A 26,101-nucleotide genomic window follows, 5' to 3' on the forward strand; every position below is an offset into this window, starting at 1 on the left:
CACTTCCAAGGAAAAGAAAAAGGAAGGTTGCAGAGAAATCAACATCAGCAGCAAAGGGAGGCTCTTCATTTATTTTGGGAGAACTGGCAGAGAGAGAGTGCTTTGAGTAGAAAGGAAAAATTGAGGGAGGCAGACCGCCATCAACTCCATCTTCTCCCACCCATCATCCCATCATTTCTCTCTACCCCGCTCTCCGGCCATGTATCTGGCAAACCTGATCCTATCTCTACTAAATGTTCTTCACTCAGGTAGCTCATTTGACATTTTCATCTTCTCTTTGTGATTGATGATTTTCTCCTTTTAAAATTTGAGTTCCCTATTCTTTTATTAGATTGGTTTATGGGCTTCTATATCTACTAGTGTTGCTTTAACAGCCTTGCGGATTTCTAATTCGAATGGTACTTTTATTGGGAAAATTTCAGTAGCTAATATTTCACTCAATTATCACTAGGCTGGAATTATAAGTGCTGAGCGAGGTTGAAGCTCATATGAATTTAGTTTTAATGATGTGTAGAGTGAAATCTGTGTGTCATGATATTGGTGTGGATGATGGACTAAAATAACAACCTTGTGCACTTCATTTGTAAATATCTGTACTGCCTTGCTTTAATGTTCTAAAAGCTGAACCTGTTTCTATTATTTTAGCTGAGCATTTGCGGTTGTTAGGAAGCCTATAGAACCATTTATTCAGGTAACTTAAGAAAGCCTTGTTCAAGGTTGAGTTGGGGCAGTTTTGGGAGAACTGTAGCATTAACAGTTTCTTGGATGAATCTAACCTGTGATATCAAACCAATTATATCTAGCTAATCGCGCAGCCCTGCCTTGTCTCCTTCCTTTCATTGGGCTTGTTGATCTTGGAAATTGCAATAATCTTTGGAAGCGGTCGTATGAGCACTAAAAGCCAAGGTGGGTTAGTGCAAGTATCTGAGCATCGTGGTGTTAATATCATTTCCCTCATAAATTCGACTATGTCTTGATGGTTGCGCGCCCCCAACTGGTCTCTCTCCCTAAGTTGTGCCTCAACTCGTACCCCCTTACTAGTTGGAGACCAACTTGGTCTGTTAGTTGCCTCGCTCCTAGTTATTCATTGTCCGGGCGATGAAGACGCTAGCCCAAGCCCATCCTTAGGGGACTTGCTCAGTCCAAGTAACATACCCCTCCTTTGTATATAGGAGACTTGCCCAGTCTCATCAGAACCTTTGTTTATGTCATTTGTGTCTCAGAGACAAGCCTTGTCTCATATAGAGAGTTTCCCCTTTAGGAGGCTTACCTAGCCTCATGTTAGAGTGGCCTCCTCTTTTAGAGCGAGTCTTAGACTTGGTAGTGTTATTAGAGAGTCTCTGACTCATTTGTACTCCTTCCTTAGTGTTATTAGTTTGGAGTTTTTCCATTAGAGACTAACTCAGTCATATAGAGCCTTCCCTGCTTGGGATCTTAGATTGTTTTCTCTGTTCTTGGGACACTATCTTTCTTGTTGTGGTCCGTCTCGTTGAGACGCTAATTGCTTGTTGTTTGTTCGGGGTTTCCTTTTTAGATTTAGGGCTTTGCCCTAGTTTGTGGTGTTGCTTGCGTGTTCCCTTTAAGAGTGAAAATATTTTAAGGTTCAAAAGTATTGGAATACTTCAAAAACATCAAAAACATTGAAATATCTTAAAAATAAATAAAACATTTGAAAACTAGAAAAATTCAAAACCATATAAAGTGTTGAGTGTTTCTTTTAGAAGAGTAGTTTAGGAAAGTTCGTTTCGAACTACGTTGGCTTGATCCTCTTCCACGAGGTACGTAGTGCAGCTTGGGATACATATCCCAAGTCCAGCCAAACTTTGTAAATAAATATCTTTTACCCCTTTCTCTTTAAAACCGTGTTTTCAAAAAGCTCTTCCTCTAGTGTTAGGAGTTTCTCCTAGATAGAGAGTTTTAGAGTTAGGAGTTTCTTTGATAGGTTGTTATGTGCTTGTTTTAGAGTTAGGGGTCTGTCCTAGAGTTATAGGAGCGCCTCCGTCTGGTCAGTTGGCGATTCACATCGCCGATTGATGACTAGGTCTAAAATGCGTTAGTGGTCCCATGGTTTTCCTTAGGACACACAGCCTAGTTACACATAGGTTGTAGGAACCACCTGCATTAGCTTAGGGCTAAACCTGCATTTAGTTAGGGTATATAGGGTGTCCTAAAATCTACAATTCACTGGATTTTAAATAATAATTCAAGAAGCTTTAATAATTAGTCCGGTCTTTTAGATCGAGTCTAAGATAGAGGTCTAGGTGTCTTAGGCATCATAGTTTAGAATAGGTGCGAAGAACTACGTTGCCTTGATTCTCGTGGAGGCGGGGATACGTAGGCTTCTTTGGATGAACATCAGACCATCCGAGGACTCGGGCTAAATCGTTTAGAGTCTTAGGATTTGTTGTGTTGTTATATTGTATATTTTGTTGTGTTTTCTTACTTTCTTGTGCAGACCCTATACCTGTAGCTGTAGCATGCATGTGTTTGTCCACCAGAACTTAGACACCAGTTAGGTATGTCACTCATAACCTAGCTATGATTAGGTGACACACTTCTTTCATTTATGTTGTGTATACTTATTATTTCATCCCCGAGTCATGCATGGTTAGTTAGACGTCCACTCGGGGATATTTGTTCCCATTTCACATGATTTTCGCCCAAAACTCTTCGAGGTTAATAATAAATGGCATAAGAGACCAAGTGTTCGCACTCGGGCGAATTGGTGGTGCTCTTCAGACCTTCTCCATTCGTCATCAGGCACGGACCTTTTGTATCTCTGGTTATCCATTGCAAACAGAGCATTTGTTTTGGTTCCATGGTGCGTCCATGGATGACGACTCTGAGTTATTTTTAGATATATCTTGGTTTCGAGCCCTGGCTCCGGATCAGGATGTATCTCTTTCTTTTTATATCGCCACTCATGCTATGCCGTGAGGGTGGCAGCAGTTTCGAGAGTTCCTTGGTAGAGCTCTCCTTCACGTTGTGGAGATCTTAGAGGGTGTTAGGGACTCGTTCCCTCACTCGTCCTCCGGTTCGGGGTCCACAGGGACCTATGATCCTTGCTAAAACTATCAGCAACTTGCAAGTAGTTTAATAATCATCCAATGTAAATTACCTCTAGTACTATAGGTATTCATACTATTCAATTCAGATGTTAATTAATATCTCCCAGGAGGGAAGAACAAGCATGGAAACATTAAAACATTCTCCTTCTTAATGAGAAGGAAGGTCTGGAATCTGCATCTATGGAAATGGGAACTCATGGTTTTGGTTTTGATATGTGGGCGTCTGGTCTCCGGTTGGGGAATTCGGCTCATCGTCTTCTTTATTGAGCGGAATTTCCTCTTACGGAAGAGTGTCTTGTATTTTATATACGGTTTGCGTAAGGCTGTTCAGAATTGCTTGTGGTTAGGCCTGGTTTTGATTTCCTGGCATTACATTTTGGACGAAAAGGTTGAAGAGCAGACAAAAAGCAAGACATTGCCTTATGTGAACAAAGTTCTGGTATGTCTCCTGGTAGGGACATTTATATGGCTTGTGAAGACGCTTCTCGTAAAGGTCTTGGCCTCATCTTTCCATGTCAGTACATATTTCGATCAGATTCAAGATGATTTGTTTAACCAGTATGTGATTGAGACACTTTCTGGCCCTCCCTTGATTGAAATTCAACACACCAAGGAAGAGGAAGATAAGGTAATGGCCGAGGTGCAAAAACTTCAGAATGCTGGTGCTAAAATTCCTCCCGATCTGAGAGCCACCGCACTTGCAAGCAAGAGTGTGAGGATAGGTGGGAATAGAGGATTCCTAAGGACCCCTGGGGTAGGAAAGAGCTTCAGGTTCTCTGGGCAGTTGTCTAGGCAGCTGGACAATGGAATATGGATCGACGATCTTCATAAGCTCAACCAGAAAAACATCTCAGCTTGGAACATGAAACGGCTGATGAATATGGCCAGGCACACTACCCTTTCTACTATGGACGAACAAGTAATGGATGCAACTCAGGGGGACGAGTCAGCGATGCAGATTCGGATTGAGGTTGAGGCAAAAGCCGCCGCCAGGAATATCTTCAGGAAAGTAGCTATGCCTGGATCTAGGTAAGTTGTTGTGCTTCTTCCTTTTGATTGATTATCTTGTCTGGAGCTGATTCATTTGTTCTGTGATCCATTGAAGAACTTTTCTCCACATTCGAGTGGTTGGATATAAGTGTGCTGCTTAGTGGATTGCTTGCAATTTGATTTCCTACTTCCATAGAGCTTCTTTAGATGAGTGGAAAGATAATGTGATTCAAAAAACATAAAATATACATGATTCGACGGTCAAAATTCAATTATATCAGGTATAAATAATAAAGAAGCAAACACACAAACATAAAATAAACATTATTTGACAACAATGCCTATGTCTACGGAGAAACTGATCTTTTACTATGAGAAAGAAATAATACAAGATTATATAACGGGTTTATATAACGGGATTAACCCAAAACCTACACATCGCAATCCTATGTGATGTAGATTGTAGAACCCATAAGTGGCATATGCGCCCATTAGGACTTTTACAGATTTATTTTCTTGTTATTTAGTTTTTAGGACATTTAATCCCATGTTATTTAGAGTTGGGGATTTTGTTTTCATGGAATTTTTTTTCCATTGCTTGTATATAGGCCCCATGTATTAGTGATTAGGAACTTTTGATGAATTAACGAGGAATACATAACCATTAAAAAAAAACAAGGAATACAGATTTATCCCCTCTTTCTCCCTCCCTTCCTATTTCTCCTTTCTTCCTTCCCTCTTTCTCCCTCCCTTCCTATTTCTCTTCTTCCTTCCCTCTTTCTCATTTCTTCCGCTATTTCTCCTCTACTCTTCTCCTTCTCTTTCTCTATTATTCTTCTCTTCCTCTTCTACCTCTCTTTTCCCCTCTTTCTTCTACTTCTCTCTCAACCAAGACCTCATACTTCTCTTCACAAGAGAAATAACAAAGAGAAAGCCCCTTCTTCTCACCACAAGAAAAACTAAAGAGATCAATTGGGATAAACAAGGGAACGGCCCACGCCCTACTCTCTTGGTTTCATAAAACAAGGAAACCTACAAGAGACTCCCACTCCTAGTGAAACTATAAGGGCCCACTCAAGTTGTGGAAAACGAGATACAATTCTAGCAATATCCACCTTTGCGCGTGTCACGGGTCTATTTTTTTCACTTTCCAAATGCCCAGTGATGGCACCAAGTCTTCACAACTTCGTCTCAGCCAATGTACTCAAGGCTCCCACAAGGGATAAAGAGACAAAGCAAACAGACATAGGAACACAAGGATTTAATGTGGTTCGGCCTTAACGCAATGTCTACATCCACGGATACAATATTATTGCTTCTTACTAGGATCTCCCACAATCCCACGCAGTACAATAACAAAGGAACTCTCACCCCAAAGGCCCAACTGCCTTAACTATTCGGGGCTAATGCCTATCTATAGGCCTATTTTAAAACTGCCTAAGGGGCATCTATAGGCCTATTTTAAAGGCCCATTGGGGAAGAGTAGAGGAGAAATAGGGGAAGAAATGAGAAAGAGGGATGGAAGAAGAGAAATAGGAAGGGAGGGAGAAAGAGGGAAGGAAGAAAGGAGAAATAGGAAGGGAGGGAGAAAGAGGGGATAAATCTGTATTCCTTGTTTTTTTTTAATGGTTATGTATTCCTCGTTAATTCATCAAAAGTTCCAAATCACTAATACATGGGGCCTATATACAAGCAATGGAAATAAAATTCCATGAAAAAATATCCCCAACTCTAAATAACATTTTCTCATAGTAGAAGATCAATTTCTCCGTAGATATAGCCATTGTTGTCAAATAATGTTTATTTTATGTTTGTGTGTTTGCTTCTTTATTTGCAGCTGATATAATTGAATTTTGCCCGTCGAATCATGTATATTTTATGTTTTTTGAAGCACATTATCTTTCCACTCAACTAAAGAAGCTCTATGGAAGTAGGAAATTAAATTGCAAGCTATCCACTAAGCAACACACTTATATACCAACCACTCGAATGTGGAGAAAAGTTCTTCAATGGATCACAGAACAAATGAATCAGCTCCACACAAGATAATCAATCAAAAGGAAGAAGTACAACAACTTACCTAGATCCAAGCATAGCTACCTTCCTGAAGATATTCCTGGCGGCGGCTTTTGCCTCAACCTCAATCCGAATCTGCATCGCTGACTCGTCCCCCTGAGTTGCATCCATTACTTGTTTGTCCAGAGTAGAAAGGGTAGTGCGCCTGACCATATTCATCAGCCGTTTCATGTTCCAAGTTGAGATGTTTTTCTGGTTGAGCTTTTGAAGATCGTCCATCCCATCGTCCAGCTGCTTAGACAATGGCCCAGAGAACCTGAAGCTCATTCCTACCCCAGAGCTCCTCAGGAATCCTCTATTCCCACCTATCCTTACACTCTTGCTTGCAAGTGTGGTGGCTCTCAGGTCGGCAGGAATTTTAGCACCAGCATTCTGAAGTTTTTGCACCTCGGCCATTACATTCTCTTCCTCTTCCTTGGTGTGTTGAATTTCAATCAATGGAGGGCCAGAGAGTGTCTCAATCACATACTGGTTAAACAAAGCATCCTGAATCCGATCGAAATATGTACTGACATGGAAAGAAGAGGCCAAGACCTTTACGAGAAGCGTCTTCACAAGCCATATAAATGTCCCTACCAGGAGACATACCAGAACTTTGTTCACATAAGGCAATGTCTTGATTTTTGTTTGCTCTTCAACCTTTTCGTCCAAAATATAGTGCCAGGAAATCAAAACCAGGCCTAACCACAAGCAATTCTGAAGAGCCTTACGTAAACCGTGTACAAAATACAAGACCTCCTTCCGTAAGAGGAAATTCCGCTCAATAAAGAAGACGATGAGCCGAATTCCCCAAACGGAGACCAGACGCCCACATATCAAAACCAAAACCATGAGTTCCCATTTCCGTAGATGCAGATTCCAGACCTTCATTCTCATTAAGAAGGGGAATGTTATATTGTTTCCATGCTTGTTCTTCCCTCCTGGGAGATATTAATAAACATCAGAATTGAATAGTATGAATACCTTTAGTACTAGAGGTAATCTACATTGGATGATTATGAAACTAGTTGCAAGTTGTTGATAGTTTTAGCAAGGATCATATGTCCCTTTAATAGAGAACCAACAATCATGAGGCTAATCACCAGTTGCAACATCTTTATTTTTATGTTTTTTTTTCCACGGAATTGCTAAATGCAGTGTTGGAGAAGAGAACCATGATCTCTGTTAGTTGACATGCTAAAGCTTTTCCATTTATTCATCAGCTACTTCCAAGAGGTCAGAGCTGGTTTAACTCATGAGGCAGAGTGAACCTTTTACTTTGTGGTTCTCTCCTTTATTGTGGAACCCCCGAGGACTTCATTTTACCCTGGCTGTGTTCTTGTCTGAGTACGTGATTTTCCCTACAAACTCAATCAAAACTTCTTTGACTTTCCCAAATAATGATCACATCAGCCGAGTACTCAGCTGTGTCAACCTAGTACTCGATTATATCATGCCGAGTTGACTAGGATTTGTGTTGGCCGTGTTTTGACCCGCATCCTTGTTTTGAAATAGTGGTTCTACTTGGATATAGTCATGTGGAAAATGTGGTAAAGTGGGGCACAATATTGGTTGTTGGAGCGGAAGAGAGAGGGTTCAAACTCATGGTTGCAGTAAAAGGGAAATCCTTCTTCACTCTAGTTTATGCAGTTATCCCAGTTGGTCCTGCAAGTTTTATTTCCATAGAAACTAAGTTGCGAAACTGAAGAGGACATGAAATAAGTTATATGTTATTAAATATGTCAAGTGTTTTGATGTTGGGTTAGTCACACTTTCACACAGACTGTTAAACAGTTGGTATTATTGGCTTAGGAGATTGAAGTAGAAACACCCAAGTTTTTTCATGAAAGAGAAATTTACAAAGTCTTTCCCTCTTGCCCTACCATTGCTTTTATTGAGGGATCTGATTACTTTCCTACCCTGTTTGGTTGCCAAATACTCGGCATTCATTGGAGTTTCAAAATGCCAATGAACTTCTAGACATCTTCCGATTCATGTTTGGTTGTCAAATTTCCATTGAAACTCCATTCGACTTCCAGACATGTTTGGGACATCATCGGTTCTTTTTTTCCTACGTGGCGCCTATGTGGTGCCAATGTTCCTTCACCCTCATCCTCGAACCAAATTCTACTAAAATGGAGAAATTTGGTTGGAAGAAGAGTGGAAAATGTCTCGTCTTATTCTCTTTGTCTCTCTTCCCTATCTTTGTCTACCAAACTCTATATTGGTAATGACCCCGCTACATTTTCCACTACTCTTCTAGAGGATTGCCGCACGACCAAACTCTACTCACCACCCTTCCACTACTCTTCTGGACATCTTTCATTCTTCTCTACTCCCTTTGGACTTCTTATTCCACTACTCTCCCAGCCACCTTTGAGCAACCAAACAAGGCCTATGGCATTGGACCAAATATTTTGGGAGGACATCAAGTTTGCCTTAATGAAGATCTTAAATGAATTTCATGAAAGAGGTCGATTGGGAAAAGAAACACCAGCACCACCTTTAATACCTTAATCCCTAAGAAGGAAGAAGCAATTGAGTTGAAAGATTTTAGACCAATTAACTTGGTGCATAGTGCTTGCGTTATTTTAGCTAAGGTTTTAGCTCGAAGGTTAAAAAAAAGTCATGCATGAAGTTATCTCTCCATAACAAAGAGCTTTCATAAATGGTAAACAAATTCTAGATGGTTTCCTCATTCACATGTTAAGCATCTTGGGGGCGGGGTCATGACAGAAAATCCCGCTCCTCAAATGGTTCTAAGTTCTAACCTATGCTACGTGATTCATTAGTTCACTCGGTTCGAGGTTTGCAGTTCTCAACTTTTATACGAACCTTTTTTTTTTACGGACCTGTTCGCTATGGGTTCACTTCGATTCGCTAGTTTGCACCATCTATGTTCGCCATGTCAATTATCATTTCATGTATTGTTGACTACTTATAGTTTTGTTTAATGTGGAAGAGCGAAGTTTCATTCATTCCTTCATGTAATAAAGTTATATGGGAATGAGTTGTGTTCTATAGAAGGGAGCTGACATTTCCATTCCTTCATTTGCTACGGTAGAAAGAGTGGTGTTGATAACAAAACATAGGGAGCTGCAAATATCAGCTCTCCTGTCTGCAAATAAGGGAAATGAATCAATTAAGGCCACGTTTGGATACCTTATGTTTTTGTATTTATATTTGGATTTGAGTTTTGGATACAAAATACATCAATCATCCTCATGCTCATGATGTACGAGGGAGGGAGGGAGGGGGCTCGCTGCAAATGAGGTCTCACTGGAGCCCTCTTTTGAGAAGTCTAACTGTGTACAACATATGTAGGACCTACAAGGACACTCCGATGGACGGTCCGATTTATAATGGATCGTTACCGTGACATGGGAAGTATGATCCGAAGAACACTCCGAATCCGATCCGACCAATAAGGGTTTTGAATGGATTGTGACTGAGACATAGGTGGATTAAATCCGAAGTGGATCCGTTGACCTCCCTAATGGAAGGTCTCAGTATGGTTAGTGCGAGGTAGAGTGCTATGGTAGCTTTGTCATTCATCTTCTGTATGGATGGAAAGGAATGAGAGAATCTTCAAAAGGAAGTCTTCTGGTTCAAATTCCTCTTTATTGGCATGATAGCCCCGATCGGGTTTTACATTTTTGTTGTTCTGTTTTGCGTTTGGAATTTAGTTGCATTTCAAAAACAAAATGTTATTAGAAGGAGAACATTTTATTTTGTTTTTTTCCATAAAATAATGATATTAGAAGGAGAACAAATGTTTTGTTTTGTTTTGCTTTTGAATGTTGTTTAATATATGAGTGAAGCGTTAAAAATCACAACAAGAGCACCAATTGTTTTCAAGATTTTTGATGAATAAATTTTACCTATCAATTGTATCATTTTGGCAAAATTAAGTCTCCCAATAAAAAAAATCAAGAAAATTCTTGCTCTCAATGTATCTGTAATAATGTATGGTAGTTAGTTTCCTTTTTCATTAGTTGTTTCAGGTTGTCATGGTTAGTATGCCAACCTTTGTTTTGTAGCCAAATGAATTAATACAAATGCCTTAGCCAAACTCAGTTACTGTTTATGCTATTCTGCCCTCCCAAAATGATGGTCTTTCAGGGACTTGCATATCATTCAATGTATCATCAAATCATTTTCATTTTCTTTCTTTGTGATTGGTAACTCACAAATTGCTCAAAAGATTATAATTTATTTCTTCAAAGCTTTGAGAATAAGAATCTAGATTCAGTTATTTGAAATGAATCCATGGATTTTTCAAATACAAATTGTGTAGATAACTCATACAGGGTGTTAGGAGCCCATAAATCATACAAATAGTGCAGTAGAAACCCATAAAGCATACAAAGGCGGGAAAATAAAATGAAAGCAAGAAAAAGAAGATAGAATAGAAGAAAGAAAAGAAATAATAAAATTAAAATTAATAAAAATCCCTTCAATTACCTCACATTCTTCCATTCATATTCTGAATTCCCATCATGCTAAACCAGTTTATAAATTCGGATTTGTTCACTCACAATACCAATTTAAAAATTCCTAAATGTTAGTCACTTTTTTTTATAAGAGTAATCCCAAGCCTATTCAGATTCTTGGGTCCTTTTTGTTTTGGATTTCGAGAAGCAATTGTGAGTCTGAAACTGATTGAAACACCTAAAATATGAAGTATCATGCATAGCTCAAACTCAAAATTGTCTGATCTATTAATTCTAGGAATCTATCAATGATTTTCAGCATTCCCGGTCGATGCTAAGTCTATTGTTGACTATGACAATCTCATTTAAGTCTTATCAATTGCAAAGCACCGTGTTCTTGTGCACATCATAACCGAAAATCAATTTCTTCATATTCACAATAGTAGGAAAAAGGAAAGCAAAAGCTGATTTTGAGAATTACCTCTTTATTCTTTCTTTTATGGTGGCAACCTTTTGTACTGGAGTTGAAACATGGATACAGAAATCAATTGCATCTCCCATATCTGGACTTGGATAGAAATTGCTGATTGGCTGGGTAGATAGCACACTATTTGGATATATGATCTTTAGGTTGTCATACCTCAGAAAGACTGTTGTTAGGATGTTCATCTCCTCAACTACCATATGAAGTTGCAGATGTAGAGATCAGGATCCCATTAGATTATGAAAAATATGTTTAATGTATGACAATTTAAGTTTCATTCATACCTGAACTCCATCCACTTTGCAACGATCACCCACATCATAAGGGTGCAACACAAATAAGAAGATAATTGCTTCAAAGATCAACTTGCAGGTATTTCCAAAGATGAAAACCACAAGCAAGAGCTGGGAACTAAGGAACACGAGAAGATGGGTGGTTGCAATGCCAAGAATAAGGAGCCAGATAACCACGACTATGATACACACAAAAATGTTCAGCATGTGGTGGAGCTTGTTTACTGCTGTTTTAGTATCGTTCAGTGTCAAGGAGAGGGCTCTCCTTTCTATGAATGCATTGACCTACAAATTCACAGGTTCAAGATTACTAGATGTAGAAGAATTCTTAGATAAATCATATGCCAAATCTTGCACATTTAGGCGTTCATCTGATATAATTCATAAAAACAAGAAATAAACAGAAATATTAAGAAGAAAGAAAAATAAAATATTACCACCCAGTTTTTTAGAGCAGTTTTGCTGACTTTTTTGTTTTCATTTTCTCCTTCAAAGATAGTCATTGTCTTCCGAGTTTCATCTTCTACCATGAAGCGCATCAGATCAACCAGGTAGATATGCTTGTGAATTTCATGAGTATTGTGTCACCTTTGTTACTGAAAAGATTATCATTCCAACATAACATGATGAATTACAATTTCAGCTACAGGATAAACAAAAGCGATTAACTTGCAAACAATGATCTCATAAAAATAAGGATTTTTAAAACTATTAGCATTGTATTCATAGAGACATTAAAACTTCTAGCAATGCATTCATCGAGTAAGTTATGCTTATATGTATCTGAGTTTCATAATCAACCTTTAATATGCCTATATCGTCTAATGTCAATTAAAACAAAACCAACTTCTTCCTGGGATTGTTTTTGTAGTACTATATAGTACATATCAAGATCTTGAATAGCTGATGCGTTGTGGTGATCCTATTTGCATTGCATTTGCACATTTCTTCACCTTGAAAACAGTGGGACAAAATATCTTTAAAAAAGAAATCAGTCAGCAATGTCCAGACTCTCCTAACCAAGAAGCAAATCGAATTTTCAAATGGCTCACTCAAATAGCAGCTGCTTCTATCTAATTGGATAGTGACAGGTATCAAAGAAACGTGGTTTTCTATCTAAGGAGAATATTGACTCCCCAAAAGCACTAAGTAACAGGTGATTTGGCACCTATGATTATAAAAATTCAGCTACTGAGATGTCCACTAAAGGAATGATGGGATTGTGTCCCATTTCCCATAACTTGGGTGGACCTAATCTAGTTTGACTAGGAGTGGAATCCTCTTGTAGGTTTTGCTGTTTTAGGAAACGAAGAGAGTAGGATGTGGCCTTTTTTCGCTTGTGCATCCTACTGAGAGAGAGAGAGAGAGAGAGAGAGTTTACTCTTATGATGCGGATTGGTTTTCTCATTTTTATTTCTCTTGTGAGGAGAAGTGTAACGTCTTGGTTGAGAGACAAGAGAAAGGGTTACAATTTATGGGCTCTGGGCTAATCCTATTGTAATCTTATATTATTTATTTCTCAAAGTCAAAGATCGAAAATTTTGTCCTGTAGACGTAGTGATTGTTGCCGAAGCGTGTATATCTTATGTTTGTGAGTGTTTGCATCTTTATTACGTTTCCATTACTTCCCACCTGATTAAATCAGACTATGCCCGTCAAAATTTTCTACGAAGTGATATTAGAGCTGTTGGATCGATCTAATTGAAAAAAGAAGAACACAAGGTAGAAAGTTTGTCCAGGAAATTCTCGTTAGAGGTGGAGTTCCACGATGAGATGTTTTTCTTCTAAATGTTTTTCTATAATTTTGCAAAGTTTTGAATCGATTGAAGGTTGTTGATATTGATTGATGTGTGGAAAGAGGATTTCCTACTCGTCTTTCGTGGGTTTTCTGCTTTGTGTGAGATGACCAAATTTATCGAGTATTATGTAGGCATGTGAGGTGAATTAAAATATTGGCAAAGGACTCAACCTCAAAATTTGTGATTGAGGAATTTGATGAAAGTGCAAGCTTCATTCTTTGACAAAGAAGTAGTCGGAGATGTAGGATGCTGGGTGGGAGGACATTGAATAGAGGAAGAATTAACGCTAAAATTACAGGAGAAGCTAGAGAAGCTTTAGATGTTGAAAATCTCGGCGAACCTATTGTATTTGAAGTGACATTTGTATGAACTAAAGAAACATGAAGGCGAAATGTTCTGAAACACACGGATGTGTTCAATGGGCTCGTGGATTAGCTCCACAAGGTAGCTCCATATAAGATTACAATTGGATTAGCCCAGAGCCCATAAATTGTAACCCTTTCTCTTGTCTCTCAACCAAGACGTTACACTTCTCCTCACAAGAGAAATAAAAATGAGCAAACCCGTCCTCATCATAAGAGTAAACTCTCTCTCTCTCTCTCTCTCTCTCTCTCAGTAGGATGCACAAGCGAAAAAAGGCCACATCCTACTCTCTTCGTTTCCTAAAACAGGAAAACCTATAAGAGGATTCCACTCCTAGTCAAACTAGATTAGGTCCACCCAAGTTATGGGAAATGGGACACAATCCCAGCATTCTTTTAGTGGACATCTCAGTAGCTGAATTTTTATAATCTTAGGTGCCAAATCACCTGTTACTTAGTGCTTTTGGGGAGTCAATATTCTCCTTAGATAGAAAACCACATTTCTTGGATACCTGCCACTATCCAATTAGATAGAAGCAGCTGCTATTTGAGTGAGCCATTTGAAAATTCGATTTACTTCTTGGTTAGGAGAGTCTGGAAATTGATGACTGATTTCTTTTTTAAAGATATTTTGTCCCAATGTTTTCAAGGTGAAGAAATGTGCAAATGCAATGCAAATAGGATCACCGCAACGCATCAGCTATTCAAGATCTTGATATATACTATATAGTACTACAAAACCAATCCCAGGAAGAAGTAGGTTTTGTTTTAATTGACATTAGATGATATAGGCATATTAAAGGTTGAGTATGAAACTCAGATACATATAAGCATAACTTACTTGATGAATGCATTGCTAGAAGTTTTAATGTCTCTATGAATGCAATGCTAGTAGTTTTAAAAATCCTTATTTTTATGAGATAATTATTTGCAAGTTAATCGCTTATGTTTATCCTGTAGCTGAAATTGTAATTCACCATGTTATGTTGGAATGATAATCTTTTCTGTAACAAAGGTGACACAATACTCATGAAATTCACAGGCATATCTACCTGGTTGATCTGATGCGCTTCATGATAGAAGATGAAGCTCGGAAGACAATGGCTCTCTTTGAAGGAGAAAATGAAAACAAAAAAGTCAGCAAAACTGCTCTCAAGAACTGGGTGGTAATATTTTATTTTTCTTTCTTCTTAATATTTCTGTTTCTTTATTGGTTTTATGAATTATATCAGATGAACGCCTAAATGTGCAAGATTTGACATGATTTATCTAAGAATACTTCTACATCTACTAATCTTACACCTGTGAATTTGTGGGTCAATGTATTCATAGAAAGTAGAGCCCTCTCCTTGACACTGAACGAAACTAAAACAGCAGTAAACAAGCTCCACCACATGCTGAACATTGTTGTGTGTATCATAGTAGTGGTTATCTGGCTCCTTATTCTTGGCATTGCAACCACCCATCTTCTCGTGTTCATTAGTTCCCAGCTCTTGCTTGTGGAATTTATCTTTGGAAATACCTGCAAGTTGATCTTTGAAGCAATTATATTCTTATTTGTGATGCACCCTTATGATGTGGGTGATCGTTGCGAAGTGGATGGAATTCAGGTATGAATGAAACTTAAATTGTCATACATTAAACATGTTTTTCATAATCTAATGGGACCCTGATCTCTACATCTGCAACTTCAGATGGTAGTTGAGGAGATGAACATCCTAACAACAGTCTTTCTGACGGATGACAACCCAAAGATCATATATCCAAATAGTGTGCTATCTACCCTGCCAATCGGCAATTTCTGTCGAAGTCCAAATATGGGATATGCAATTGATTTCTGTATCCATGTTTCAACTCCAGTATGTTTCAACTCCAGTAGAAAAGGTTGCCACCATAAAAGAAAGAATAAAGAGGTAATTCTCAAAATCAGCTTTTGCTTTCCTTTTTCCAAAAATAGTATTCCTCGGTGCCTTGATAGTAATTGGAAACAGAGTGACATGCACGCATAGGGCCCCTTTCACCATTAGTACACGTGGGTTTTCAATATGCAGGTGATTATGATGTGATCGTTTTTGCGGGTGGGAAGGATGGGTCGAGGTCCCTCTCCAAAGTTGACTAGGCAAGTTCACTCGGGGTGCTACACATGTGCATTGACTGTGTTGATCATGTTAGGTGGTGTCAAAACCAGGATGATTCGATGGTGTATAGTTGGCATTTCTTAAGGCAATTGTGGTTTGTGGCAAAATCGAACCAATGAAGAGCGAACAAAAAATCTTCAGGTGGCTAGGAAACACATTGTTAGCCCCTTAATTGGACGGTATAAAATATTGGCTTGTGGTGGCACCTTACACCCTTGACAATGTTAGGAGAAGGCATCAAGGTGGGAAAAGCTCATTGGCCTAAGGCCATGGCACGGAGAAGCATAGGTGTGGCTATGCGAAAACATGCTTACAAAGGCTTGCAGGCACAGCTGGAACCAACATCAAAGTGTGGGAAGAGGGCATTGGCGGGTAGCCACGGATTGGCACGTTCTGGCGGGAACCAACAACACAATGCATGCTGACATGTGGGAGGTAGGCACTGTACACCCTGGGGGCTGTTGGCTTGTGGCATGCACATGGGGGTAGCGGTTTGCATGTAGTAGGCATACACATGAACGCTCAGGCTTGCAGATATTGGCATATGGTTCATATTGGCAGACGGTTGTAAGTAGTTATGCCACATGTTCGCTTGTAGTTTGTAAAAACCATATGTACATGTAAAAGAAGCCCCTCAGGCAGTTTTAAAATAGGCCTATAGATAGGCATTAGCCCCGAATAGTTAAGGCAGTTGGGCCTTTGGGGTGAGAGTTCCTTTGTTATTTTACTGCTGTGGGATTGTGGGAGATCCTAGTAAGAAGCAATAATATTGTATCCGTGGATGTAGACATTGCGTTAAGGCCGAACCACATTAAATCCTTGTGTTCCTTTGTCTGTTTGCTTTGTCTCTTTATCCCTTGTGGGAGCCTTGAGTACATTGGCTGAGACTAAGTTGTGAAGACTTGGTGCCATCACTGGGGGGCATCTGGAAAGTGAAAAAAATAGACCCGTGACATGCGCTAAGGTGGATATTGCTAGAATTGTATCTCGTTTTCCACAACTTGAGTGGGCCCTTATAGTTTCACTAGGAGTGGGAGTCTCTTGTAGGTTTCCTTGTTTTAGGAAACCAAGAGAGTAGGGGTGGGCCTTTCTCTTGTTTATCCCAATTGATCTCTTTAGTTTTTCTTGTGGTGAGAAGAAGGGGCTTTCTCTTTGTTATTTCTCTTGTGAAGAGAAGTATGAGGTCTTGGTTGAGAGAGAAGTAGAAGAAAGAGGGGAAAAGAGAGGTAGAAGAGGAAGAGAAGAATAATAGAGAAAGAGAAGGAGAAGAGTAGAGGAGAGAAAGAGAAGGAGAAGAAATGAGAAAGAGGGAACAAAGAAGAGAAATAGGAAGGGAGGGAGAAAGAAGGGAGGAAGAAAGGAGAAATAGGAAGGGAGGGAGAAAGAGGGGATAAATCTGTATTCCTTGTTTTTTTAAAATGGTAATATGTATTCCTCGTTAATTCATCAAAAGTTCTAAATCTCTGATACATGGGGCCTATATACAAGCAATGGAAATAAAATTCCATGAAAACAAAATCCCCAACTCTAAATAACATGGGATTAAATGTCCTAAAAACTAAATAACAAGAAAATAAATCCGTAAAAGTCCTAATGGGCGCATATGCCACTTATGGGTTTTACAATCTACATCACACAGGATTGCGATGTGTAGGTTTTGGGTTAATCCCGTTATATAATCCTGTTATATAATCTTGTATTATTTCTTTCTCATAGTAAAAGATCAGTTTCTCCGTAGACATAGGCATTGTTGTCAAATAATGTTTATTTTATGTTGTGTGTTTGCTTCTTTATTATTTGCACCTGATATAATTGAATTTTGCCCGTCGAATCATGTATATTTCATGTTTTTTGAGTCACATTTTCTTTCCACTCATCTAAAGAAGCTCTATGGAAGTAGGAAATCAAATTGCAAGCAATCCACCAAGGGCTCCCTTGTAGCTATCATTCCTCTATTTTATGTTACCTACCAAAAAATAACATTTTATTTTAAGTGAACCTAAAATCTTTTTAATATAAGACAAACAAAAGAGGCAGTTAATCTACTTAATTTACAAATGGGAAATGATTCATAAGGTACTTTATAGTTAAGGAAACTATGGAGTTGTTATAAAGAAATTTACGTCTGTAAGGTATTAAATAGCTATAGAGAACTTTACATGTATACGAATTTTTCTAAGGAAAATCCAAATTTATAAGGTTCTTTTTTTTTGCTAACTTATAAGGTTCTTGAGGGTCACAAAAGTTTCCTCATGACATATAAGGTAATTAATAGTTAAATGAGACTTTTTATTTATAAGGTTTTAAATAATGGTCACCCAATTTTTCCTATTATATATATATAGTATAGTATAGAAATATGGGTGTCACTCATGCTATTTAAAACGTTAGATAAGCATTTATATACTTATACTAAAATTAAGAGGGGGGCTTCGCTATCATAATATTATTATTTGCTATTTAATATCTCAAACTATCTATACTATATTTTTTATCTTCCTATCTATACTTCGATACCTTATCTATCTATATATACAAATAGAGAAAAGTGCTGGTGCGCTTAAGTGGTTATAATGCCTCCCATTCGTTTAAATGTTTGGGTCCAACTTAAGCGAACGAATGGGAGGTGTTATAAGCACTTAAGCGCGCCAAAAAAATGGTGGGCCAACATATTCCTCATACAAATATATAATAATGGGAAAAATTGGGTGGTCTCTTTAACTATTAAATACCTTATATATGTAAATTTATTTATAGTTATTAAATATGTTATACATGTAAGAAAAAGGCCTGAATGGTGTTCCATTGGATCCATGCCACTCATTAATTGCAGGGATAAATTTTAAATATAGATGAGTGATACGGATACAATGGGGGCACCATTGCAGCTTGTTTTTTTTTCCCAAAAGTATCATTACATGCAGAAATATTTTTCTTTGATGAAAAATGATAAAAATATCTTTCTCTATTAAAAAATAGCCAAAATATGCTTCTTTAATGGTATTTTTATCAGATAAGGGTACCTGGGTTATTTTCTCGCGATATGGATATTTTAATATTTTCACTTTTTTTAAATCTTTTCCATTTTTTATGGTTCTCTAGGGCCACCCAAGTTTCTCATTGCATATGGTATAAATAGATAAAGAAATTGACATCTATAAGATATGATGATGACAAAATCCGTCCCTGTGATCTAGCGGTTGGTAGAGCGCTCTGTCGTCTATGGACCTGCGCTCACAGTGAAAGCATTAGGGGTCCTGGAATTTTGGCTCCGGATAGCCACTCCGACGCTCAAGTCAAAAATTTGCACCACAGGATAAAACCAGCAAAGATAAGATGACTAAAGCAAAGCTGTGTGAAATGTGTGTGCAGCTGTGTGAAGTGAGAAGAAGAATAAACATCACCCCATTTTTCCTCAGCACAACTCTTACGTCTTAAGTGGAATGACAGTGTTAACCAAGATCATAAAGAAGCAAGACGAGGGTAGGACATTAGCATCGCTTATTTTTATTCTAAACACCCTTCTCTTTGTCTTTAGCACCTTCCCCACCGCCTGCGCCCTCGAGATGCTCCACGTGGCATCCCTCATCCATGACGATCTCCCTTGCATGGATGATGACCAGAGCCGCCGCGGAAAACCCTCTAACCATGCTGTTTATGGTGTGGATATGGCAATTCTTGCAGGGGATGCACTATTCCCACTTGGGTTCAGGCAAGTAGATTAGAAGAGGTAACCTAGGGTTTATTTGGTTTCAAGTATTTAGCTAGTAGATTTGCTGTGTAAGTAGTCAACAGGGAGGAGACAAGCATTGGATTTACTTGGAACTTAACCTTGTGGAATAGTGGTAAGTAGTGTTTGGTCGTCGGCCTCTTAGAGTAGTGGCAGGGGGTGTCATTACCAATATAGAAAGAGAAGAGAGGTAAGAGAGAAGGAAAAAAAAGCATCATTTTCAAGAAATCCAAGCAAAATTCCACCTTTTTTGTGAATTTTAGCTTTGGGTTTTATAAGGGGGAGACAGGGGTGACACATCAACAGGACTATTCCCTACCACGCCCATCGAATAAGCCAGGGGAGAATTGAACTCACGTCAATGGGGAGCATACCCATGACTTATTGGTAACCAAACAAAGAGAGAGTGATTAGGAAAATAGGTTAAATTAGAAAGAATATTTTATCTTTGAGGAATGCTAAGGGATGCCCTTGCAAAATTGAGCTGAAAGGATGCCCCCCGTTGGCTAAGTGACCATTGTGCATTTATAATGGCTTAAAGTCAAGAGACTATTTATCTTTCAAAAAAAAAAAAAAATGGTGACTTGCAGCCAATGGGGGCACCCTTTCTGCCCAATTTTTTCTAGGGCACCCTTGAGTTTCTGACCTCTCTGTCTTTATTTTATTCCACAAATTGTCCTTATCTTTCTTATGTTTATCTCTCTTGAGGTTGTTTTATATAAACACTCATTAGGCTTTTTGTAATTCAATTAAGATTATTGATAATCTCCTAAATTCACCAGCCATATCGTCACCGAGACACCGTCGAATCTCGTGCCGGCGAACCGCATCCTCCAGGTTGTTGCCGAGATGGCCCGCGCTGTCGGATCGACCGGAATGGCCGCCGGACAGTTCATCGAGTTGAATGCCGGTAGCGGCAAGGAGATGGTAGAGTTAGTAGAGGAGAAGAAATTTGGGGAGATGGCGGAATGCTCAGCGGTTTGTGGAGGGATTTTGGGGGGAGCTAAGGAGGAGGAGGTGGAGAGGTTGAGAAGGTATGGGAGGGCAGTTGGGGTTTTGTATCAGGTGGTGGATGAGATATTGGAAGAGAAGGAGAAAGGGATGGGAAGAATTGAAGGAGAAGAAAACAGAAAGGGAAGGAATAGAGTGAGTTATGTTGGGGCTTTTGGATTGGAGAGGGCTATGGAAGTGGCAGAGGAGCTGAAAAAGAAGGCAAAGAGAGAGTTGGAGGGTTTTGAGATATACCAAGAAAGGGTTGCTCCTCTTTATAGTTTTGTGGATTATGCAGTGGAGAGAGGATTTGAGGTGGGTGTTGCTGGAAATGGTGGATTTGGTGATGTAAGGATAGAGGCTGCAAGTAATGGGGTGTGTTTGTAGGTCCTCCCATTTTCTGTCATGGATCTTTATGTTGCAATAAATTGAATAAGGCACTGTTTCTTACTTATTTGGCAGTTAGTGTTTGATGTAAAATTGTATGTGTATTACTGTTAGAAACTTACCGACTTCTCCAAAAGCTTAAGTTGTTGGAGAAGGGCATAATTTAATCTTTTATACTTTAACATTCCCCCTCTTGTGTGGCTCAACTTGGCAAACACGTGGCACATTTGGTCCCACCTTGGGCCGACCATAGCATGTGGATTTTTATTTGTTTTTGGACATCGGGGAGGTTTGAACTCGAGACCTTTGCCTCTGATACAATGTTAGAAACTTAACAACTTCTCCAAAAGCTTAAGCTGTTGGGGAAGGGGGGCAGTATATAATCTTTGAGTAATGCTAGGGAGACTGATGGTAGGACCTAAAAGGGGACCGAACAAATTGATTATTGCTACAACATGCCAAGTGACGTGAGAAATCCCTTAGATTTAGGAAAATCAAGAAAATTACTTTAATTTTTTTTGTACACATGGCATTTTCCCATTGTAGGTACCATGCTCGGAGTCCCATGCTCGGTGGTGCTCTTGGTCTCAATATCAATTTCCTTAATCTTTTATACCTTAACAATTACTGTTATATTTTGTTCTATGATCTAAATTCTAAACTTGAATTGTTGATCTATTTTTTGCAGAATATATTGTGCCCAAATTTACTAAATTTGGGTTTTTACATCGGATTATTTGTTTAAATTTGGTTTGATGAGAGACATTTGTTTTAGTTTTGTATCTGTTTAGGGTTCTTGACATGGGATTCTCTTTTTAATTGTTGACATGTTTTTAGCTCTGGTACCATGTGAAACAATCAATTACTCCAAAAGCTTAAGCTGTTAGAGTTGGTGTTATTTAATCATTTATACTTCAACACCCCTCGTGTCACCCGTCTTTTTTTTGTGGGGTTTGCCCTACACGTGGCTCATGTGGCCCTTCTTTTGAGTTGGCCGTGTAGGTGGATTTTTAACATCAAGTAGTTGTCGGGTTTGAAACCCAAAACTGCCGTGAGGCAATAGCTCTGATACCATGTGAAACAACCACATACTCCAAAAACTTAAGCTGTTAGAGTTGTTGGTGTTGTTTAATCATTTACACTTGAACACAGGTCTATTGCGCTCAATTATGGGAGGTCTGGGTTGTTCGAGGAAATGAGGAGGGTGGTTCGGCGGATGGAGGATTCGGGGATTGGTTTGGATACAGTGATCATGAATATTGTTCTTTCTTGTTATGGGGAGTATGGGGAGATGCCGGAAATGGTTTCATGGGTTCGGAAGATGAGGGATTTAGACATTGCATTCTCAGTTCGAACCTACAATTCGGTCTTGAATTCGTGCCCCACAATGATTTCCATAGTTGGGGAGCCTGATAAATTTCCACTTTCAATTGTAGGACTAGTTGAGAAGTTGGAGAAGGCTTCGTCGTCACCTAATGAGGTTTTGTTGATTAAGGAACTGGTTAGCTCGGTGGTTTTGGAAGAGACATTGCAATGGTCATCTTCAGAAGGGAAATTGGATTTGCATGGAATGCACACTTGTTCATCGTATTTAATTCTCTTGCAGTGGCTAGAAGAGTTGAGATTGAGGTTTAGTGAAGGAACTGTTCTTCCTTTGGAAATTTCGGTTGTTTGTGGGTCGGGTAAATATAGTAGCATTAGAGGGGAATCTCCAGTGAAGGCATTGGTTTCAGAAATGATGTTTCGGATGAGTAGTCCTCTAAAAATTGATAGGAAGAACACTGGTAGATTTGTTGCCCGAGGGAAAGCTGTGAAAGACTGGTTATGTTGATGAACACTACGTTGCTTTGGTTTTCTAGCTCGACAACTTGAGTTGTTTTAACCAAGCAGGTACTTGTCTTGCCCCATGACTTCTTAAGTTCACATGCATGCTTTGAATTTGGTTTCATGTTTATGTACAGAGACCCTTATAAATGATTTTGGGAGTGTAAACCCTTTGAAATTATTAAATGAATAATATTAACTATTGATGTTTCTATTCTATGATATTTGAAAGGTTGTGACAAACTAGAAATGAGTTAAACCACTCTGCCTCATGAGTTAAACGAGCTCTCTGATGAATAAATGGAAAAGCTTTAGCAAGTCAACTAACAGAGATGATGGTTCTCTTCTGCAACACTGCATTTAGCAATTCCGTGAAAGAAAAACATAAAAACAAAGATGCTGCAACTGGTGATTGGCCTCACGATTGTTGGTTCTCTATTAAAGGGACATATGATCCTTGCTAAAACTATCAACACCTTGCAAGTAGTTTCATAATCGTCCAATGTAGATTACCTCTAGTACTATAGGTATTCATACTATTCAATTCTGATGTTTATTAGTATCTCCCAGGAGGGAAGAACAAGCATGGAAACATTAAAACATTCCCGTTCTTAATGAGAAGGAAGGTCTGGAATCTGCATCTATGGAAATGAGAACTCATGGTTTTGGTTTGATATGTGGGAGTCTGGTCTCCGATTGGGGAATTCGGCTCATCGTCTTCTTTATTGAGCGGAATTTCCTCTTACGGAAGAGGGTCTTGTATTTTGTATACGGTTTACGTAAGGCTCTTCAGAATTGCTTGTGGTTAGGCCTGGTTTTGATTTTCTGGCATTACATTTTGGACGAAAAGGTTGAAGAGCAGACAAAAAGTAAGACATTGCCTTATGTGAACAAAGTTCTGGTATGTCTTTTGGTAGGGACATTTATATGGCATGTGAAGACGCTTCTCGTAATGGTTTTGGCCTTCTCTTTCCATGTCAGTACATATTTCGATTGGATTCAAGATGCTTTGTTTAACCAGTGTGTGATTGAGGACCTCTATGGCCCTCCATTGATTGAAATTCAACACACCAAGGAAGATGAAGATAAGGTAATGGCCGAGGTGCAAAAACTTCAGAATGCTGGTGCTAAAATTCCTCCCGATCTGAGAGCCACCGCTCTTTCAAGCAAGAGTGTGAGGATAGGTGGGAATAGAGGATTCCTGAGGAGCCCTGGGGTAAGAAAGAGCTTCAGGTTCTCTGGGCCATTTCTAGGCAGCTGGACGATGGAATATGGATCAACGATCTTCATAAGCTCAACCAGAAAAACATCTCAGCTTGGAACATGAAACGGCTGATGAATATGGCCAGGCACACTACCCTTTCTACTCTGGACGAACAAGTAATGGATGCAACTCAGGGGAACGAGTCAGCGATGCAGATTCGGATTGAGGTCGAGGCAAAAGCCGCCGCTAGGAATATCTTCAGGAAGGTAGCTATGCCTGGATCTAAGTAAGTTGTTGTGCTTCTTCCTTTTGATTGATTATCTTGTGTAGAGCTGATTCATTTGTTCTGTGATCCATTGAAGAACTTTTCTCCACATTCGAGTGGTTGGTATATAAGTGTGCTGCTTAGTGGATTGCTTGCAATTTGATTTCATACTTCCATAGAGCTTCTTTAGTTGAGTGGAAAGATAATGTGATTCAAAAAACGTAAAATATACATGATTCGACGGGCAAAATTCAATTATATCAGGTGCAAATAATAAAGAAGCAAACACCCAAACATAAAATAAACATTATTTGACAACAATGCCTATGTCTACGGAGAAACTGATCTTTTACTATGAGAAAGAAATAATACAAGATTATATAACAGGATTATATAACGGGATTAACCCAAAACCTACACATCGCAATCCTATGTGATGTAGATTGTAGAACCCATAAGTGGCATATGTGCCCATTAAGACTTTTACGGATTTATTTTCTTGTTATTTAGTTTTTAGGACATTTAATTCCATGTTATTTAGAGTTGGGGATTTTGTTTTCATGGAATTTTATTTCCATTGCTTGTATATAGGCCCTATGTATTAGTGATTTAGAACTTTTGATGAATTAACGAGGAATACATAACCATTAAAAAAAAACAAGGAATACAGATTTATCCCCTCTTTCTCCCTCCCTTCCTATTTCTCCTTTATCCCCGCTTCCTATTTCTCTTCTTCCTTCCCTCTTTCTCATTTCTTCCCCTATTTCTCCTCTACTCTTATCCTTCTCTTTCTCTATTATTCTTCTCTTCCTCTTCTACCTCTCTTTTCCCCTTTTTCTTCTACTTCTCTCTGAACCAAGACCTCATACTTCTCTTCACAAGAGAAATAACAAAGAGAAAGCCCCTTCTTCTCACCACAAGAAAAACTAAAGAGATCAATTGGGATAAACAAGGGAACGGCCCACGCCCTACTCTCTTGGTTTCATAAAATAGGGAAACCTACAAGAGACTCCCACTCCTAGTGAAACTATAAGGGCTCACTCAAGTTGTGGAAAACGAGATACAATTCTAGCAATATGCACCTTGGTGCGTGTCACGGGTCTATTTTTTTTCACTTTCCAAATGCCCAGTGATGGCACCAAGTCTTCACAACTTCGTCTCAGCCAATGTACTCAAGGCTCCCACAAGGGATAAAGAGACAAAGCAAACAGACAAAGGAACACAAGGATTTAATGTGGTTCGGCCTTAACGCAATGTCTACATCCACGGATACAATATTATTGCTTCTTACTAGGATCTCCCACAATCCCACTGCAGTACAATAACAAAGGAACTCTCACCTCAAAGGCCCAACTGCCTTAACTATTCAGGGCTAATGCCTATCTGTAGGCCTATTTTAAAACTGCCTAAGGGGCATCTATAGGCCTATTTTAAAGGCCCATTGGGGAAGAGTAGAGGGGAAATAGGGGAAGAAATGAGAAAGAGGGACGGAAGAAGAGAAATAGGAAGGGAGGGAGAAAGAGGGAAGGAAGAAAGGAGAAATAGGAAGGGAGGGAGAAAGAGAGGATAAATCTGTATTCCTTGTTTTTTTTAATGGTAATATGTATTCCTCGTTAATTCATCATAAGTTCTAAATCACTAATACATGGAGCCTATATCCAAGCAATGAAAATAAAATTCCATGAAAACAAAATCCCCAACTCTAAATAACATGGGATTAAATGTCCTTAAAACTAAATAACATGAAAATAAATTCGTAAAAGTCCTAATGGGCGCATATGCCACTTATGGGTTCTGCAATCTACATTGCATAGGATTGCGATGTGTAGGTTTTGGGTTAATCCCGTTTATAATCCTGTTATATAATCTTGTATTATTTCTTACTTATAGTAGTAGATCAATTTCTCCGTAGATATAGCCATTGTTGTCAAATAATGTTTATTTTATGTTTGTGTGTTTGCTTCTTTATTTGCTGCTGATATAATTGAATTTTGCCCGTCGAATCATGTATATTTTATGTTTTTTGAAGCACATTATCTTTCCACTCAACTAAAGAAGCTGTATGGAAGTAGGAAATTA

At 38.8% G+C, this 26,101-nt stretch overlaps 3 protein-coding genes and 1 pseudogene across 3 annotated transcripts; all 4 read left to right on the forward strand.

Annotated features, from left to right (window-relative positions):
• Positions 1 to 233: 233 nt before the first annotated feature.
• LOC143853816 (mechanosensitive ion channel protein 8-like) lies at positions 234 to 16,047 on the forward strand. Its single transcript, XM_077363535.1, has 7 exons — positions 234 to 248; positions 332 to 398; positions 3,176 to 4,097; positions 14,527 to 14,649; positions 14,800 to 15,094; positions 15,179 to 15,343; positions 15,949 to 16,047. The coding sequence occupies exons 1-7, from the start codon at positions 234 to 236 to the stop codon at positions 16,045 to 16,047; spliced, it is 1,686 nt and encodes a 561-aa protein (XP_077219650.1).
• Positions 16,048 to 19,168: 3,121 nt separating this feature from the next.
• Positions 19,169 to 20,796, forward strand: LOC143854192 (heterodimeric geranylgeranyl pyrophosphate synthase small subunit, chloroplastic-like). Its single transcript, XM_077364035.1, has 2 exons — positions 19,169 to 19,334; positions 20,135 to 20,796. Exons 1-2 carry the CDS (start codon positions 19,189 to 19,191, stop codon positions 20,727 to 20,729), a joined length of 741 nt encoding a protein of 246 aa, XP_077220150.1. The 5' UTR covers positions 19,169 to 19,188; the 3' UTR covers positions 20,730 to 20,796.
• A 1,074-nt stretch (positions 20,797 to 21,870) lies between these two features.
• LOC143853817 (pentatricopeptide repeat-containing protein At2g17033-like) lies at positions 21,871 to 22,560 on the forward strand (the record flags this gene model as incomplete). Its single annotated transcript, XM_077363537.1, has 1 exon — positions 21,871 to 22,560. A coding segment is annotated over one exon (690 nt), but the record flags the coding sequence as incomplete, so codon positions are not given.
• A 636-nt stretch (positions 22,561 to 23,196) lies between these two features.
• Positions 23,197 to 24,047, forward strand: LOC143853818 (mechanosensitive ion channel protein 8 pseudogene; annotated as a pseudogene).
• The last annotated feature ends 2,054 nt before the right edge of the window (positions 24,048 to 26,101 follow it).

This window comes from Tasmannia lanceolata, unplaced genomic scaffold, assembly GCF_043159265.1.
Source record: "Tasmannia lanceolata isolate RefF3 unplaced genomic scaffold, GAP_Taslan_0.1 ptg000020l, whole genome shotgun sequence".
NCBI classification, from domain to species: domain Eukaryota; kingdom Viridiplantae; phylum Streptophyta; class Magnoliopsida; order Canellales; family Winteraceae; genus Tasmannia; species Tasmannia lanceolata.